General features: G+C 43.2%; 2 protein-coding genes across 3 annotated transcripts in view; both read right to left on the bottom strand.

Annotated features, from left to right (window-relative positions):
• Positions 1–6,982, bottom strand: part of LOC123757021 (dynein axonemal heavy chain 6-like) — a 253,215-nt gene extending 246,233 nt beyond the window's left edge. For both annotated transcript variants that reach the window (XM_069329440.1, XM_069329439.1), the window contains exons 1-3: positions 6,795–6,982; positions 2,248–2,404; positions 1,707–1,803 (exon numbers count right to left, since the gene is read on the bottom strand). In XM_069329440.1, the coding sequence (XP_069185541.1) occupies positions 1,707–1,803; positions 2,248–2,404; positions 6,795–6,809 (269 nt within the window). In that variant the 5' untranslated portion in view covers positions 6,810–6,982. The remainder of the gene's footprint in view (positions 1–1,706; positions 1,804–2,247; positions 2,405–6,794) is intronic.
• Positions 6,983–9,732: 2,750 nt separating this feature from the next.
• The window catches only part of LOC123756998 (uncharacterized), a 31,370-nt gene continuing 21,513 nt past the window's right edge, over positions 9,733–19,589 (bottom strand). Inside the window, exons 3-5 of the mRNA XM_069329030.1 lie at positions 18,276–18,628; positions 11,234–11,378; positions 9,733–9,852 (exon numbers count right to left, since the gene is read on the bottom strand). Coding sequence (XP_069185131.1) covers positions 9,733–9,852; positions 11,234–11,378; positions 18,276–18,628 — 618 coding nt within the window. The remainder of the gene's footprint in view (positions 9,853–11,233; positions 11,379–18,275; positions 18,629–19,589) is intronic.

The raw sequence follows: 19,589 nt of genomic DNA, 5'->3' as shown, positions 1-19,589 counted from the left end.
ATATATATATATATATATATATATATATATATATATATATATATATATATATATATATATATATATAATTAGATACCAGGATTATATATAAATAGTGAGACCAGGAGTCTCACCTATCCCTCAAAGAGCACCAGGTATCGCCTATCCCTCCGAGAGTACCAGGAGTCTCACCTATTCCTCCAAGAGTACCAGGAGTCTCCCCTATCCCTCCAAGAGTACAAGGAGTCTCACCTATCCCTGAGAGTACAAGGAGTCTCACCTATCCCTGAGAGTACAAGGAGTCTCACCTATTCCTCCAAGAGTACCAGGAGTCTCACCTATCCCTCCAAGAGTACCAGGAGTCTCCCCTATCCCTCCAAGAGTACAAGGAGTCTCACCTATCCCTGAGAGTACAAGGAGTCTCACCTATTCCTCCAAGAGTACCAGGAGTCTCACCTATTCCTCCAAGAGTACCAGGAGTCTCACCTATTCCTCCAAGAGTACCAGGAGTCTCACCTATTCCTCCAAGAGTACCAGGAGTCTCACCTATTCCTCCAAGAGTACCAGGAGTCTCACCTATTCCTCCAAGAGTACCAGGAGTCTCACTTATTCCTCCAAGAGTACCAGGAGTCTCACCTATTCCTCCAAGAGTTCCAGGAGTCTCACCTATTCCTCCAAGAGTACCAGGAGTCTCACCTATTCCTCCAAGAGTACAAGGAGTCTCACCTATTCCTCCAAGAGTACAAGGAGTCTCTCCTGTTCCTCCAAGAGTACCAGGAGTCTCACCTATTCCTCCAAGAGTACCAGGAGTCTCACCTATTCCTCCAAGAGTACCAGGAGTCTCACCTATTCCTCCAAGAGTACCAGGAGTCTCACCTATTCCTCCAAGAGTACCAGGAGTCTCACCTATTCCTCCAAGAGTACCAGGAGTCTCACCTATTCCTCCAAGAGTACCAGGAGTCTCACCTATTCCTCCAAGAGTACCAGGAGTCTCACCTATCCCTCCAAGAGTACCAGGAGTCTCACCTATCCCTCCAAGAGTACCAGGAGTCTCACCTATCCCTCCAAGAGTACCAGGAGTCTCACCTATCCCTCCAAGAGTACCAGAGTCTCACCTATCCCTCCAAGAGTACCAGGAGTCTCACCTATCCCTCCAAGAGTCTCACCTATTCCTCCAAGAGTACCAGGAGTCTCACCTATTCCTCCAAGAGTACCAGGAGTCTCACCTATCCCTGAGAGTACCAGGAGTCTCCCCTATCCCACCAAGAGTACCAGGAGTCTCACCTATCCCTCCAAGAGTACCAGGAGTCTCCCCTATCCCACCAAGAGTACCAGGAGTCTCACCTATCCCTCCAAGAGTACCAGGAGTCTCACCTATCCCTCCAAGAGTACCAGGAGTCTCACCTATCCCTCCAAGAGTACCAGGAGTCTCACCTATCCCTCCAAGAGTACCAGGAGTCTCACCTATACCTCCAAGAGTACCAGGAGTCTCACCTATCCCTCCAAGAGTACCAGGAGTCTCACCTATCCCTCCAAGAGTACCAGGAGTCTCACCTATCCCTCCAAGAGTACCAGGAGTCTCACCTATTCCTCCAAGAGTACCAGGAGTCTCACCTATCCCTCCAAGAGTACCAGGAGTCTCACCTATCCCTTCAAGAGTACCAGGAGTGTGTGTGTTACTGGGAATGGCCTGGTATAGTGCATGACTGTGCAAGAGGAGTACTTACTTGATGACTGAGGCGTGGGCGTGGCGGCGGGTCACAGACGACCCGGTGTTGCTCCTGGGAGATGTGGCCCGCTTCTCCCCGCTCACCACCTCCGACCCTGAGACCTCGCCACACATGGGGGGGGGGGGGGGGGGATTAAAGGTACCTTTAGTGCCGTAACATTGTGTGTGCGTACGTCTACCCCCTGTCTCCCTCACTCTCCTTCCCCCTCTCTCCTCCTTGACCCCCCCCCTCTCTCTCCCCCCACTCTCTCTCTCCCCCCCCACTCTCTCTCTCTCTCTCTCTCTCCCCACTGTCTCTCTCTCCCCCCCCCCCCACTCTCTTCCCCCCCCCCTTCCACACACACACACACTTCCCCTTTTCTGCTCGTTCTCTCTGTTCCCTATTTCCCCTTGCTCGCTCTCTTCCTCCCTTTAAACTCTCTTTCCTTACTCCTTTCACTTTCTCTTCCCCCCCGCACCCTTTTCTGCTCTCTCTTTCTTTCCCCCCTCCCCCCCCCCCCTTCCGATAGCTCTCCTTACTTCCTCTTTGGTAAACTTACCATCGGCGTCGGCAGGCGGGTCGTCAGTATGCATCATGCTGGCGACCACCTGCAGGAGGAGAGTCCTGAAGGAGGCGAGGCGGGTCCTCACGTTGGTAAGTGCCGCCTGCTGCCTGGCCAGCCACGTCTCCATCACGGCCGGCTCCGCACTGCTCACCTGCGGGAGCACATAAGGCCTATACTCCTTCACCACTGCATGTTAGTCCTCCCCGGCTTCGTCTACCCGTCCATGTGCTCCTGGATCCACATAAACCCAAACCCCATCCACCTAAAATTATAGTAATTATTTAAACTTATTTATCGACCGTATAAAAAAAATGACACCCAAAACAAGTTCACGTCTTTTAGTATTAATTTTGTAATAAGCACAAAAAGTCTAAACCCAACTTAAATATTCCTAGCTCTCGTATAGTACATATACATATTATATTAGGCATAAGATAGCGTATATTAGGTCTATATTTGCTTGGAAACTGTTGTATGGTGCATCCATCTCGAGAAGCACATTAATAAACTGGAAATGACATGCTACGAAATGGCTCCCGGAAGTAAAAGACAAGACCTACGAGGAGAGGCTAGAGGCGTAGAAATATACCAGAGACAGAAGATTCAACAAGACACAATATGATTGCTACATGTAAAATTTTAACAGGAAGCCACTAAATTGACAAGAATTCTTCAATCCTGCAACTTCAATATAAAAAAAGTCATAGATTTAAGCTAAGGAAACAAAGGTACAGACAAAAAAAAAAGTATTTTGCAAACAGTGGAAGACGTTTCGAAGAATTAGTTAAGTGAAGTCGTTGGAGGCCAAAATCGTCAGTATGATGACAGTGATGGGAAGGCGGGACCACGAGTGTAGCTCTCATCCTGTAACTGCACTCACACTCCGTCATTCGTGCTACAGCTCTTATCCTGATCTCAAGGATCTTCTAGGTATATGGGAAAAAGATAGGCAGTCCGAACCTTTATTTTTTGTGCCAAGATTCGTTGGTGGGCGAAGCGACGAACCTCAGTTCTTCCAGGGCCGCAATTCGATTCCCCTCCTCTTCGTCCAAGTGGTTGTGCGCTGTTCCGTCTCACTTAGGTAATTACTTACACACACACACACACGCACACACACGCACACACACACACGCACACACACGCACACACACGCGCACACACGCGCACACACGCACACGCGCACACACACGCACGCGCACACACGCGCGCGCACGCACACACGCGCGCGCACGCACACACACACGCGCGCACGCACACACACGCGAACGCACGCACACACACGCGAACGCACGCACACGCGCGCACACACACGCACACACACACACACATGGAGTGAAAAACATGATGGAAGTGCTAAGAAATGCCAAAAAATTGCAGAGTGATGAGGTTGGCAAACTTTGGTCAATAAGACAAGACCTCTCCAAGGAAGACAGAGAAAAGCTGAAAATGAACCTAATTGAGGCAAAACGTCTAAATGGAGAGAGAAATGAAGAAGACAGAAATTCTTTTTTTTACAAAGTGACAGGGACTGGAAAGCTTTTGAAATGGTACATAAAAACAAAGCAACAAGATCAGTAGTGGAAGGGGGAGTAAAGAGCAAAGTAAAAGGGAACATGTTCCTGAAAATTGTATATACCAACATAGATGGAGTGAGGTCAAAAACTTTGGAGTTGCAAGATATAATCCAGCTTAGGGTCCCAGATATTGTTGCATTATCAGAAACGAAACTTGAAGGAAATATAATAAATGAAGTCATATTCCCAAGAGGCTATTCAGTTTGGAGACGTGACAGGAAAACTAGGAAGGGAGGAGGAGTGGTTGTGCTGGTGAAAAAACACCTGAAGGTAAGAGAGTTAATATTTGAAAACCCTCGAGATATTGACATAATGGCATTGCAGGTCTGGAATCAGGATGATAAGCTGATCATTGTAAATGCCTACAGCCCACCAGCAAGCAACACATGGACAAAGGAAGAACTGGATGACAAACGAGAGGTCCTCAAACTGGTCATGAGAGATATTATTGTACAAGCAGATAAAGATATATCACGACTGTTGATACCGGGGGACTTCAACTTTATAGCAATAGACTGGGAGGCCTATGAAGCAAGAACGGAGGACTTTTGGACATGCAGATTTGTGAACCTCATTCTGGAGACATTCTTGTATCAACACATAAAGCAGGCCTCAAGAATGAGGGAAGGAGATGTACCGTCAGTACTGGATCTAGTATTCACCAGGAAAGAAGAAGAGATATTTGACATCCAGTACCTTCGTCCCTTGGGAAAGAGTGATCACGTCCTGTTAGACATTGATTATGCTTTAAGATATCATCTAGAAGAAAATGGGGACATTGAAACAGTTGATAAACTCGATTTAAGGAGAGGTCACTATAGGGAACTTCGAAATTTTTTTAATGAGTGTAATTGGACAGAATTGTTGCTAGGCAGGGAAGTAAACGAAATGTATGCCAATTTTTTAAAAATATACGAGGAAGGCACACAAACATTCATACCAAAACAGAGAGGCAGGGCCAGAAAACAGGATTGGTTCGACAGAAATTGTGAGAGGGCCAGAGACCAAAAGACACAAAAATGGAATCAGTATAGGAAGAGGCCAAACCCCCAAACATACCAGCGATACAAGATGCGAGAAACAACTATACGGCAGTAAGGAGAGAGGCAGAAAGAAATTTTGAAAAAGGAATAGCGGATAAATGTAAAACAGAACCGGGCCTATTCTACAAATTCATAAACAACAAATTGCAGGTAAAGGATAATATCCAGAGGTTGAAAATGGGAAACAGATTCACAGAAAATGAAAAGGAAATGTGTGAAACATTAAATGAAAAGTTCCAAAGTATGTTTGTACAAAATGAAATCTTCAGAGAACCAGACACGATAAGAATTCCAGAGAACAACATAGAGCGGATAGAGGTGTCTAGAGATGAAGTGGAAAATATGCTAAAGGAGCTCAGTAAGAACAAAGCAGCTGGCCCAGATGGCGTTTCACCATGGGTTCTGAGAGAATGTGCATCTGAGCTCAGCATTCCACTTCACCTGATCTTTCAGGCATCCCTGTGTACAGGAATCGTAGCAGACGTGTGGAAACAAGCTAACATAGTTCCAATCTACAAAAGTGGCAGCAGGGAAGACCCCCTCAATTATAGACCTGTATCATTGACAAGTGTAATAGTGAAAGTATTGGAAAAACTAATCAAAACTAAATGGGTAGAACACCTGGAGAGAAATGATATAATATCAGACACAGTATGGTTTTCGATCTGGAAGATCCTGTGTATCGAATTTACTCAGTTTCTATGATCGAGCCACAGAGATATTACAGGAGAGAGATGGTTGGGTTGACTGCATCTATCTGGACCTAAAAAAGGCTTTCGACAGAGTTCCACATAAGAGGTTGTTCTGGAAACTGAAAAATATTGGAGGGGTGACAGGTAAGCTTCTATCATGGATGAAAAATTTTCTGACTGATAAAAAAAGAGGGCAGTAATCAGAGGCAATGTATTGGAATGGAGAAATGTCACAAGTGGAGTACCACAGGGTTCAGTTCTTGCACCAGTGATGTTTATTGTCTACATAAATGATCTACCAGTTGGTATACAGAATTATATGAACATGTTTGCTGATGATGCTAAGATAATAGGAAGGATAAGAAATTTAGATGATTGTCATGCCCTTCAAGAAGACCTGGACAAAATAAATATATGGAGTACCACTTGGCAAATGGAATTTAATGTTAATAAATGTCATGTTATGGAATGTGGAATAGGAGAACATAGACCCCACACAACCTATAAATTATGTGAGAAATCTTTAAAGAATTCTGATAAAGAAAGAGATCTAGGGGTGGTTCTAGATAGAAAACTATCACCTGAGGACCACAAAGAATATTGTGCAAGGAGCCTATGCTATGCTTTCTAACTTCAGAATTGCATTTAAATACATGCATGGCGATATACTAAAGAAATTGTTCATGACTTTTGTTAGGCCAAAGCATAGAATATGCAGCTGTTGTGTGGTGCCCATATCTTAAGAAGCACATCAACAAACTGGAAAAGGTGCAGAGACATGCTACTAAGTGGCTCCCAGAACTGAAGGGCAAGAGCTACGAGGAGAGGTTAGAAGCATTAAATATGCCAAAACTAGAAGACAGAAGAAAAAGGTGATATGATCACTACGTACAAAATAGTAACAGGAATTGATAAAATCGACAGGGAAGATTTCCTGAGACCTGGCACTTCAAGAACAAGAGGTCATAGATTTAAACTAGCTAAACATAGATGCCGAAGAAATATAAGAAAATTCACCTTCGCAAATAGAGTGGTAGACGGTTGGAACAAGTTAAGTGAGAAGGTGGTGGAGGCCAAGACCGTCAGTAGTTTCAAAGCGTTATATGACAAAGAGTGCTGGGAAGACGGGACACCACGAGCGTAGCTCTCATCCTGTAACTACACTTAGGTAATTATATATACACACACACACACACACCATGTACCTTAAGGCAGCAGGCCAGGGAACTCACCTGGAGGAGGCCCATGTGAGAGAGCCGGTGGCAGAGGGCGGCGACGTTGACTAGTGTGGCGTGGAAGGGCGGCTGGAGGGTGAGGAGGTAAGCTGAAACTCTGGTCTTCGCCTCCCTCACCTTCCGGCACCTCACACTCCTTCGCCACACCTGCCACGTCTTGCTTAGTCGGAAGTTCCGAAAGAACCGGATCTGTTCGGATGAGGAAGTGTGGTAAGTGTTGCAGTTAAGAAACAGTTCGAATCTCGGGCAGAGCGGGACATTTGGCCACGTTTCTGTACACGTGATGTGTGTTTAACTAGTATTAAGATTCACCAAGGTGTTTACTGAAGGACAAATAACCCCCTCAGGGACACCAGGAAACCAAGAAATGAATTACAAGGAGAGGCAGCAATGTAAGTGGGACAATGTACTTCGAAGGAAAAGAAGCAGAACGATGTTCCAATAAGTTGCTATGAGTTAAGTGGGCGTGAGAAGTAAAGAACCTAGCTAAAGTCATTTCCCATCGCCTGGTACAAGACAGGCCAAGGGTGAAGTCACTTTTAAGATCACTCAGTTTATTACCTCTAATGCCAGCTCAACGACCTGCCTACGGTCGTCGACTGCAGAATGGATGACCGAGTTGAAATCTGAATAAAAGAATCCCTTTCAAGGACGCGGTGCAAGCACAAATGGGCTCCTTGGTGCGGGTGTCCACAGGTTCCCGCGAGGTAACCCCAGTATGGCTGGGAACCCACTAAAATTGGCTGTTTTATATCTGTGAGATGTGGGGCCTCGATAAGCCTAAACAGCTTCCATTTTCTCTAACATCTGACTTTCCTGCATCATTCTACTGAACAACGGGATACGCATACTTTATTTAATTAACACTTGGAATAATTGTAGTTGTTAGATCAATGTGCACACACGTAGTTCAGTCACATTATTAATAAGAGATCCACGTTGCTGTCAATACCCTCCTATGAAGGAGGAGGAACAAATGATCAAATATTGTATGTTTATCTGCTATTAAATGCGCTAAACTCTGTGTATTATTCCCATTGTAAACAGGTGTGGCGTATCAAGGCGCCCTAGCCAAGGATTGGCTACATCCAGGATGCAACCCTCTACGGAGGCAACTGGTGCAAGGAGTGGGACCCAGCACCACCGGGTTGTCAGCCCAGTTACAAGTACCTGGTGGCTGGTTAATACTTGTGTAGCGCGCCTGACAGCTCAGTGGACAGCGCTTCGGATTCGTAGTCCTGAGGTTCCAGGTTCGATCACAGGTGAAGGCGGAGACAAATGGGCTGAAAGTTTCTTTCACCCTAATGCCCCTGTTACCTAGCAGTACTTGGGAGTTAGACAGCTGCTACGGGCTGCTTCCTGTGGGAGGGGGGGGGGGGGGGGGGTAACAAAAAGGAGGCCTGGTCGAGAACCGGGCCGCGGGGACGCTAAGCCCCGAAATCATCTCAAGATAACCTGAAGATCTCAAGATAACCATCATAGCAAGATAATGAAACATGATTGTCACTAATACTTAACGCTTTGTTGTGATGGTCTGTAACGTTTGTACATATTTTACATTGAATTATACACTATATAACAGATTTTGAACAAAGTACCATAGAAATGTGACCTGGCCTGACCTGGCCTAACATAACTAAAGTCAGTGATTCACGTTCTTAATAAACTGTATTAATATTGTTAGGATTGAACCAATTTGGAAAGAAAATTTAAACAATTGAAATAGCTCTGCCTGTTAAGCAAATCGGGCCTTGCCTTCTAAGCCAAGAAGTGGAGTTCAAGTCATCAGGTATGACATTATGTCCTTCCCTTTAACCCATCAGACCCTCGAACCGCATACTACAAAAGCACAGTCCGCAGCTCTACCTCCTGAGCCACCAACACCCACAATAAAGAAAGATCCCAAAGACTTGTGACCTGGCACAGGGTGTCAAGAGCCACGACCTTCCCTGGGGTGACCTGGCACAGGGTGTCAAGAGCCACGACCTTCCCTGGGGTGACCTGGCACAGGGTGTCAAGAGCCACGACCTTCCCTGGGGTGACCTGGCACAGGGTGTCAAGAGCCACGACCTTCCCTGGGGTGACCTGGCACAGGGTGTCAAGAGCCACGACCTTCCCTGGGGTGTCCTGGCACAGGGTGTCAAGAGCCACGACCTTCCCGGGGGTGACCTGGCACAGGGTGTCAAGAGCCACGACCTTCCCTGGGGTGTCCTGGCACAGGGTGTCAAGAGCCACGACCTTCCCTGGGGTGTCCTGGCACAGGGTGTCAAGAGCCACGACCTTCCCTGGGGTGTCCTGGCACAGGGTGTCAAGAGCTACGACCTTCCCTGGGGTGTCCTGGCACAAGGTGTCAAGAGCCACGACCTTCCCTGGGGTGTCCTGACACAAGGTGTCAAGAGCCACGACCTTCCCTGGGGTGTCCTGACAAGGTGTCAAGAGCCACGACCTTCCCTGGGGTGTCCTGACACAAGGTGTCAAGAGCCACGACCTTCCCTGGGGTGTCCTGACACAAGGTGTCAAGAGCCACGACCTTCCCTGGGGTGTCCTGACACAAGGTGTCAAGAGCCACGACCTTCCCTGGGGTGTCCTGACACAAGGTGTCAAGAGCCACGACCTGGTCACAAAAGTATCTTTTGGTTGTTCCCACAAAATAGTTTGGACGGCAGATACTGTAGTTGTAGCCACTTCAGAGGTAATATCGTAGGTTAACTTCCTTTCAATTATATCTTCGGCCTTTAGAGGATCTGTTGTTGACTAGACCTGCCGTTCTCTAGCCACTTCCCCATCAACCTGCTTCCAGCTGGAGCAATGAGAGAGCACGGGTGACAAAGGCGTCAACAACACTGCTTCTAGCATTAAGGCACAGTCCTATGGTGGTGCCCTTTGTGTAGATAGTCTGAAAGCCCCCTCCCATTCCTTTTCCAAACTCTTCCATCTACGAGTTTGTTTCCAGATGGACAACAAAGTGGTGTATCTGGAATCCTCTATTGCAGGTGCTCAGTAGGTAGAGCTGCGGAACCTGCTTTTGTAGTTTGCGGTTCGAGGCTCCAATAGTCTAAAGTGAATGAAATGTTATTATCCACGATGTACTGATTAAAAATTTACATGACTGGAACGTAGATTACCTAACAACCTCATGTCAAAGTGGCACCTGGCAGGGAAGGCCTAAAGTTCCAGTTGGACAGCAGATAGGTGGCTCTTGGATCCTTCTCTATTATGGGTGCTGGTGGCTCAGTAGGTAGAGCTGCAGGCTTTACTTTTATGGAATGTGGTCCGAGACTCCGATGGTCCAAAATATATGAAATGTCGTTAACCACGATATTGTGGCCAGCAATATCTATACTTTAAGAGAATATCTGTTGAAAGTTGGAGACCACGTGGTTCATCCATATTTTCATCTAGCTGGCCTCCCTACACGGCCCCCGTGTAGGGTGGAAGCCTCACCCAAATTGGCAGAGAAATAGTCTGGGGTACAGGATAAACAACAGGCTGCTCACGCCCGACAGAATTCACAAGGAAAAAGCGTGCCAGGAGGGTCACTCCCCCCCCCCACACCACCATTTTGGGCACTGCCCGCCGTCTACACTCCTCAATATTGTAAAAAAAAAAAATTCAAAACAATTGTTTCTAATAATAATATGCACCATTATTCACCGATCTTAATACATTTCCTGGTGGCAATAATTTGCCCGTACTGGCATAAAACACCCGACTCTTCCACAGGTCATAGGTTTCTCAAGCTACGAAATACCAAGTAACTCTTATCCCAGTAAGAGTTACTTGGTACTTCACACCACTAAGCTCCTCACTCACCACCACCCACACATTACTCTATTATATTTGTCATAAGAGACAATGAAACAGACAGGCAATAGATGGATGGATGGATCAATGCAGGGATTGAGGTGTAGACAGATGAGTAGATATAGATGGACGGATGGATAGATATTGGTGGAGGGATTGATTGATACATTAAATGGGCAGATGGATAAACGGATAGGCAAATGAGCTTGTGGATGGATTGACTGATTGATGGATGGAAATATAGATATATGGACAAATAGATGTATGGATGATGGATAGATAGATAGATACAGATGGATGGATGGATGGATGGGTAGACAGATAGCTATAGATGGATATATAGATAAATGGAAAGTTGGATAGATAGACGAACAGAGAAATGGACAGATAGATGAAAATGTAGATGATAGACGAATATATATACATGGATAAATAAATGGATAGTTCATTGGATAGTTGAATAAATAGATGGACAGATAAATACATGGACTGATAGATGGCGAAATATATGGATGGACGGACGAATAGGAGAGACCCGGACAACGCCGGGTACCCCCCCCCCCCCCCCCCCCACAATACCGACTCTGAGCAAGCCTGCAGGTTGCAGGCTTGCCCAGAGTCGACTCACTTGCCTTCTTGAGGTGCTTGTAGGCGGCGAACTCCCGCTGGAAGTCGTCCATGGTGGTGAAGGTGACCTCGCTGGGCCAGACCTGCGTCACCCCGGCGCTGCTCAGGATAGCGTACTGGCTCCTCCCGCGGGGCCGACTGCTCTCAACACTGACGGAGGTGAGGCACACAACATGATCAGTGCCAGTAGGGATGCTGGATACACATGAGGAGCGAATATGTATGTGGAAGGAATGGGGAGGGAGGAGTTGGAATAGGGCAAGGCGGAATCAGTTTGATATATTTATTTATATTTGTCTATTTGGTCTATTTCTTCCATGTTGGTGAGACCCCCCCACCTCATGAAAATGGGAATCGGTACAGTGATGATCTTGTTTCTAGGATATTAAAGCACAAACCCTATGCCTCTACCCAGCCCATTAACTGTTACTCGTCTCGGTCTTTGTTAGGCAGAGTATTTATAACTCGTATGGTCGGTTCAGTAAGATTATGCCCAATGTATTGAACAACTACTTCGGCTCTGTTGAATCTTGATTGAAATCTTACTTGGTTTGTAACTGTGCTGTGTTAGATAATGTTGCAGTGGTGTGTCGGGGATTTCCTCCACAATGCTGACATTTCCTCTCTCTCCTTCTGGAACCTGTAAGCTTATTTCTCATGCACATGGGTATCCAAGCCAAATGTAAGTGCATTTCTGATTTCTGTCGTTTAATCAAAATAAGTGGTTCATACTTGGTTGAACTCTTGTACCAACCTGCAGATCCTGATGTTGCCGCTGCTGTGTTGTGGTCACTGTACATCTTCTGCATTGTTCTTTCTATTTTCTTGCAAGTTTTGCAGCTTCACCCGCAATATCATTCCCTTCTATGCCTTCATGACTTGGCACCCGGCTTATAAGTATTCGAGATCTTAGCGTTTGATTGGTTGCATTAATGCAATAATATTTGTTGTCAGATGGATGATGTTGCACAAGTGTTTTGGCTGCAATGTTTCACTGACAATTCTCGAATCTGCATGTATGATATGTGTTCAGCAATAGCACATTCCAAAGCCTTATCAATGTGTAATAATTCCATTTGTAAAGATGAGGACCAGTTTGAGTCTCCAACTCTAGGATTTCCTACCTTAACAGGAACTATCAGGTCCATTTTTTATCACAATGAAATGTGTCAAGTAAAACATGTGTATGGGGCAAGTAACGAAGTCAGTAGACTAACAGACGTTGTCACAGCTCGAATAAAACTTGGCTACAAGTATCTCTGGCAATTGGGCTTGTATAGGGCTCTAGATGAAGTAAAGTGTGAAGTGTGTGGACAAAGACAGGGACACACACTTGAGCATTATATCTTGCACTGTAGTAAAATTGAGCCATTTAGAGATAAATCTAAACTCACGTTGTATGAAATGGCAAACCCTCTTATTACTAAGGATAAAATACCTGAAATCCTTGCACTGTATCCATACTTCGTTTCCGGTAGATAAACGACTTATGAGATTAAGAGACGAGTAGTATATTGTGAAGACTAATAATAAACTTAGCAGCTCCCCCCTGTGACTAATATCTCCATTGTTCAAACAACTATGAATTAGCGATAAGACCTACCATTAATGTATAATGATTTACTGTCAATATATCGCTCTTGAAACAGAACATGCTCTGTAACTAGCCGACATTGTAATATCAGTGATTGTTGTCGTCTTGGCCACGTCCAAACAAGAACAACGGTGATGTTCTTGGGTGCCCCGTCTTCACAGTACTCTTTGTCGTATAATGCTTTATATAGCGTTATAACGTATATCGCCAGGAGGAGATGTGACTGCCAGAGATACATTTCCTACCACCTTCTTTTACACACTTGTTGACAAACTTGAAACCGAGGTGAGGAGGAGGAGATACAAAGAAATACCAGAGATTATATTTTCTCAGTGATGTGCCACAATGTCACCTCGTCATCTACAGAAACTGGAAGGTACTCTCAGTGTTGTCAAAAGCTGATTGTGCTTACCCAGAGAACTTGAGCACCAAGTTCTCAGCTTGAAATTGGTAAAGCTGAGCTTCACCAGTTTCACTCATGTGTGCGCCATAAGTTCAGTCCAACATAAATGTAAAAATAAGATTGTTACACTGAACTTAATAAAATAATTGTAGAAGGCAATGTTAAGAGTACCTTTACAATGTAGACATTTGTTTGGTATATTTTTAACATTAATGGTTACAAATTGTTCAGCAGCGTTCATTATACTCCAGATGAAGTATATTAAACCCGCAGGAGACCAGCCAGGCAACACGGCGGGCTGGAGGCCTCTACCAAGCACAGCAGCACATGTAACATTAGTCTTGTGGATCTGATCAAAGACTTGGCTCTTAGAACAAGCAGGAGAAAACTCTTCAAATATGAAGTGCAACTATACAGAAATAAACATTATTTGCCATCTTACTCTAAGTTTTCTCTAATTTTCAAAACAAATATTTTATTTTTAACTTATCTATATTTTGAATTATATATAGTGGCACCAAAATCTTTTAAAATGCTTGGGGCCTCTAAAGGCCGTGCGTGAGGTGCATGACGCTGTCAGATACTAAGTTTGCTTCTATATTCATCTGTGCAATGTTAGGTAGCAGATGGGAGTAAGTGATTCCTTTTTCCTTGAGGAACCATAAAGTCTACTTTCATAAAGTCTGCATCAATATCGTCGACACCCCTCTCAGTAACTGTATTTGTCATCTCTAAAGTACTGATAGTCTTTATTTCACAATGCGTCCACCTGTTGCTGTTGGAAGCTCTTCCGACCCGAATTAGTGCTTCAGTTATTATATAACTGTTTCTTGATCTACTCGACATCTTGGTCAGCATGCCTAACGCAAGGCTTTTTATCCTTATTTCACCCGATTTTAGTTTGGTTTCCAGTCTTAAGCTTAGTATTTTAATCCATACGGGAGCCTATTATGACTCACATTGTATTGTTTTGAATACCCTCAACCTCTGCCCACTGGCCAGGAGAAAAAGTGAGTAAGGCAAGCGCTGCATAATCAACTGGGGAACGAGCGGTAAGTATGCAAGACATTCTTAAGTTTAGATTCATTCTTAATTCGTTTGGAATTAATAGTGTTCCCCGCTCCTAGACGGGTCCCTGTGATTGTTCTCATTATATTCTCATCATTGAGTTGTGATTTAGTTTTCTCCTTCAGATATTGAATTTGCTTATTGAATGTCATTTTAGTCTATCCACACTCCAAGATATTGTGTAACCCACTGAAGGTTAATGTCTTGAATGTGTAGATGCCTGTCTGCAGTGTTGTCAGTCTTATTACCTTAGATTTGTGTGCAGATATTTTTAGCCCAAAAATGTTGCATTCAGATGTTACTTTATTCAACGCCCCTTGTGCTTTATTTAGAAGTGAAGGACCTGTGCCGCCTAATGCTGTATCAGCATGGCTTAGCAATTTAACCCCTTCCGCAAATGTCATGGAAACGAGGTTTTCCAAAAGGATGTTAAAATGACTAGGGTTGAGGACTCCTCCTCGTGGAGTCCCATTCTTATGCAAGTGGTAGTCTGACACTTGGCCTTGCAGCTTTACTCTGGCATCCCTGTGACTAAGGTAATCTTGAATCCAGGATTGGAGTTTACCCCCCCCCCCCCACACCTTACACCTTACTTGACGGACATGTAAAATTGCTTTCGGGCTTGCAAGTTCGAATGCGTTTTCTAGATCAAGGAAGATAACCAGACCCGAGTTAACTGTTCCTAGTAATGTTGTTATGCAGTTGGCAGTACCTCCTACTTTAGTGAAGCCAAATGCGTGCTTCTGCACGTCTCCAGTCTTCCACAGTGGCCTATTTAATACCAACTCTGCAGTTTTATTAATGCATAATACTGATGAAACGGGTCTAATGGCCAGGTCCCGGACTCGTCAAGTATTTACGCATCTACTTACAAATCTGTACACCTTACATTTGGCGGCTTTATTTACATATATTATACAGTTTACTAGCATTGAAATGTCCCATTCAAATATTATAAACAGCTTCCTGGTGCTTCGAAGCTCAAACTGTTCAATAAATGTAAACGAAGTTGCCAAAGATTGAGGAAAGATTCAGAGGCTCATAAGTAGATGTGTAAATGTTTGTTGAATCCCGTCCTAGGTCCTTAAGGCTTAGGAATCGAAATGATCTCATTTCTTCTAAGACGTCGGTAGTTTACCCAGCTGGCAAGATGCACTGATGACATCCAATATCCCTTGTACTCTAGCGGGACCTGCATGTACCATCACTGTACATGTTATTTATCAGCATCTGATGTCTTACTGCCTTTTTATTAGCTCTAATTTCTTCCGTTTGGTAAATGGAAAGCCACATTCGTCGTTTGTAGCTATGCCCTCATGAACGGCTGTCAATCTCTCCTGTTTTAATTGTTGCTGCTGCCTTCAAACCACTGCAGGAAGTTGATATGAAGCTCTTCTTTTTGCAAAATGAACAAAGCCTTTCGACCTTCTGCATTGGTTGAATACATGCCCGAAACGCTGCGCGTACTAGTATAAAAATATAAATATATATAAATATATATATATATATATATATATATATATATATATATATATATAAATATATATATATAAATATATATATATATAAATATAAATATATATATATATATAAATATATATATATATATAAATATATATATATATAAATATATATATATATATAAATATATATATATATATAAATATATATATATATATAAATATATATATATATATAAATATATATATATATATAAATATATATATATATATATATATATAAATATATATATATATATATAAATATATATATATATATAAATATATATATATATATATATATATATATATATATATATATATATATATATATATATATATATATATATATATATATATATATATATATATATATGCAAACAAGCCTGAATGGTCCCCAGGACTATATACAACTGAAAACTCACACCCCAGAAGTGACTGGAACCCATACTGCCAGGAGCAACGCAACTGGTATGTACAGGGACGCCTTAATCCGCTTGACCATCACGACCGGACATAAGGAAGTGATAGCCGAAGCTATTTGAACCACTTCCACTTGGTCAAGCGGATTAAGGCGTCCCTGTACATACCAGTTGCGTTGCTCCTAGCAGTATGGGTTCGAGTCACTTCTGGGGTGTGAGTTTTCAGTTGTATATAGTCCTGGGGACCATTCAGGCTTGTTTGCATTTGTGTTCCTCACGTGTGCCCCAAAGAATGAGGTGATTTGATAAAATGCTATGCCCAAGATTACCATCCGAGTGCCGGCGGGGAAGTGGTTCAAATAGCTTCGGCTATCACTTCCTTATGTCCGGTCGTGATGGTCAAGCGGATTAAGGCGTCCCTGTACATACCAGTTGCGTTGCTCCTGGCAGTATGGGTTCGAGTCACTTCTGGGGTGTGAGTATATATATATATATATATATATATATATATATATATATATATATATATATATATATATATATATATATATATATATATATATATATATATATATATATATATATATATATATATATATATATATATATGTCGTACCTAGTAGCCAGAACTCACTTCTCAGCCTACTATGCAAGGCCCGATTTGCCTAATAAGCCAAGTTTTCATGAATTAATGTTTTTTCGTCGACCTAACCTACCTAACCTAACCTAGCTTTTTTTGGCTACCTAACCTAACCTTACCTATATATATAGGTTAGGTTAGGTTAGGTAGGGTTGGATAGGTTCGGTCATATATCTACGTTAATTTTAACTCCAATAAAAAAAATTGACCTCATACATAGTGAAAAGGGTAGCTTTATCATTTCATAAGAAAAAAATTATAGTAAATATATTAATTCAGGAAAACTTGGCTTATTAGGCAAATCGGGCCTTGAATAGTAGGCTGAGAAGTGAGTTCTGGCTACTAGGTACGACATATATATATATATATATATAAATACATGCCTGTCTGGTGGTCTACCTGACCTGTTTATAGTCTGTCCCCATATCTTGCCAAGACTACTGTGTTTGTTTAGAGTGACACCACTCAAACCATCTTGCCACCTCCACCTCTCTAGTAACTCGTCTTGCTTCAGAGATCACCGCTCTTAGCAGAGTTCTTCCTTCTGGTGTTGAGTTTCTCTTTAGATGTTTTCTGAAAATGTTGACTGTGGTTTTGTTCTTTAACTTCTTCACTGTAGAACTAATAATTCTTTCGTTTTGCGTTTCCTAGGATTATAACTGGAAAAGCTTTGTTTGCAGCTGACGTAATGGCTTCCTGGAGATTGGGCTCATGTATATTCAAATCCTCAGGTGGCATGTATTATCGACCCTATTTCATGTTCCTCTTGGTATATATTTTAGTTGCCCTTTTTTTTAACTCCACCTTGGGTGTGCAGGTGGTGAAGGAGATCCTTCTATGTCCAGTGTTGTGATGGTAGCATAGTGGTCACTGGTGATCACCGGGTCTACCTCCCACTTCGCCTGATGTTTGAGCGCAACGAGATCAAGTGGATCAAGAATGCCTCCTTGAATGAGTAGGTTCCCAAGTGTTTAGAAGTGCAATCTCCGGTATTCCTTGCAGAACTTCAACCCAGTCGCATCTAACTCCTGATGATGAGCACTAAAATTCCGGGTAATAATTACATTTTCCTGCGTGGCCAAGGCAAGCACTGCCTCTGCTTCTAGTTTACGTCTAGGGGGATTGTAGACGTTGTATATGAGGAGCTCAATATTAGCCATATTCACTGTTAATACCTCTTACTCCATCCCCACACCAAATATCGTAGGTATCATCGAGCGACCTTCCGACATACCCAACGAAGATGCAGCCTTTTCCCCGTTGCACAAAATTTAATATAAATTCGTTTGTCATTACTTTTCAGTTCCTTTACCCTTCCTGGCCTTCACATAGTGCTTAAAACAAACCGTTACAAGTTATATAGGAAAATAATCAAAATAATAATTCTTTGGGTTTCAAACTGATTTTGTTAGTTGACTTACTTGAAGCTGTAGGGGTTATAGTGGAGGTGTGAGGGAGGGTGCTTGAGGGTGAGGTAGAGGAACATGTTGGAGGAGCGCACCAGCCGCACGGCCTCCGCCAGGCTGGAGGGCGGCACCACTGGAGGCACCAGCAGGGGCGGCAGCTTCACCTCCGTGGACGCCAGGCGAGGCTTGCCCACCTCCAGTAAGGGCAAAGATGTGGTGCTGAATCCTGACGCCAGTGAAGTGCTGGAGGAGCTCCGCACTGGGACCGAGGAGTACTCGAGTGTCGTGTGCTGGAGGTCGAGGCTGAGCAGCTCCAGTGGCACACTATCGCTAGCTGACACTCGCGGCTCCGTCACCTGGATCGTCGGCTGGACAGGCAACACTAATTAGACATTTTCTTAAAGATATGCTTCTTAATTTTACTTTTGTTATTAAGCAATTGACATAAGAAAGCGCCAAATAGTTATAGCAAGGAAAAAAGCTAGATAAAAGAACGCCAATCAACGACTCCAGCTCTTTTTTTTTTGTATTTCTAGATAATCATATTCAATATTTAAGTATAAAACCTATATTTAATTACTATAATATGTACATTTTTGCAACCTTCAATTCATCTTAACCCCTGCATTGCGCACCTGTTTTTGGCAAAAATTTCATGGTGCAGTTGTTAAGGACATATTTCTGTTTTATAAATGTTCAGCTAATGTTAAAGTCAAAATGTTTCCAAACTCAATCATTTTCATCTCAAATCACAGAGAGCAATGAAAACATTAAAAAAAACTTAAAATATGGCCTAATTAACAAAAAATCACACAACCCTCAGAGCGCCTTAAGGTGCTTTGCGCAATGCCGAAACAATTTGTTATTTTTCTGCTTTGGCTGGTGATAGGCAATTGTGAGGCGGGAGCGATAGGCCAGTATATCAACACAGCACACGGACGACCCAGACACCGCGCGGTGTTGAACGCACATAGTAGTGACACCCAGAAAATAGTCAGTGATATTCGAATGAATGTTTTAGCTGCTAAAGAAAACAGATTTGAAATTAAACTCCTATGGATACCATCACATGTGGGCATCTCAAGGCATGACACTATTAATATGCTTGCTAAAACAGCCTGTAGAAAACCAGTGGTAGAAATTGATATGGTTGTTTCATTAGCAGTGACAAAGAGAATACTCAAACAAATATCTAATGAAAATCTCACCCACCTAACAAATTCACAAAGACCGGAAAGTTGTAGCATTAAATATTAAGATAGATATCGTGAGGAGACATTCGCATATGGGACTAATAGAACAAGAACCCGGCAATATGATATTATATTG

The sequence above is a fragment of the Procambarus clarkii genome, chromosome 22, assembly GCF_040958095.1.
Source record: "Procambarus clarkii isolate CNS0578487 chromosome 22, FALCON_Pclarkii_2.0, whole genome shotgun sequence".
Classification (NCBI taxonomy): domain Eukaryota; kingdom Metazoa; phylum Arthropoda; class Malacostraca; order Decapoda; family Cambaridae; genus Procambarus; species Procambarus clarkii.
This window is presented reverse-complemented; position numbering and strand designations above follow the sequence as displayed.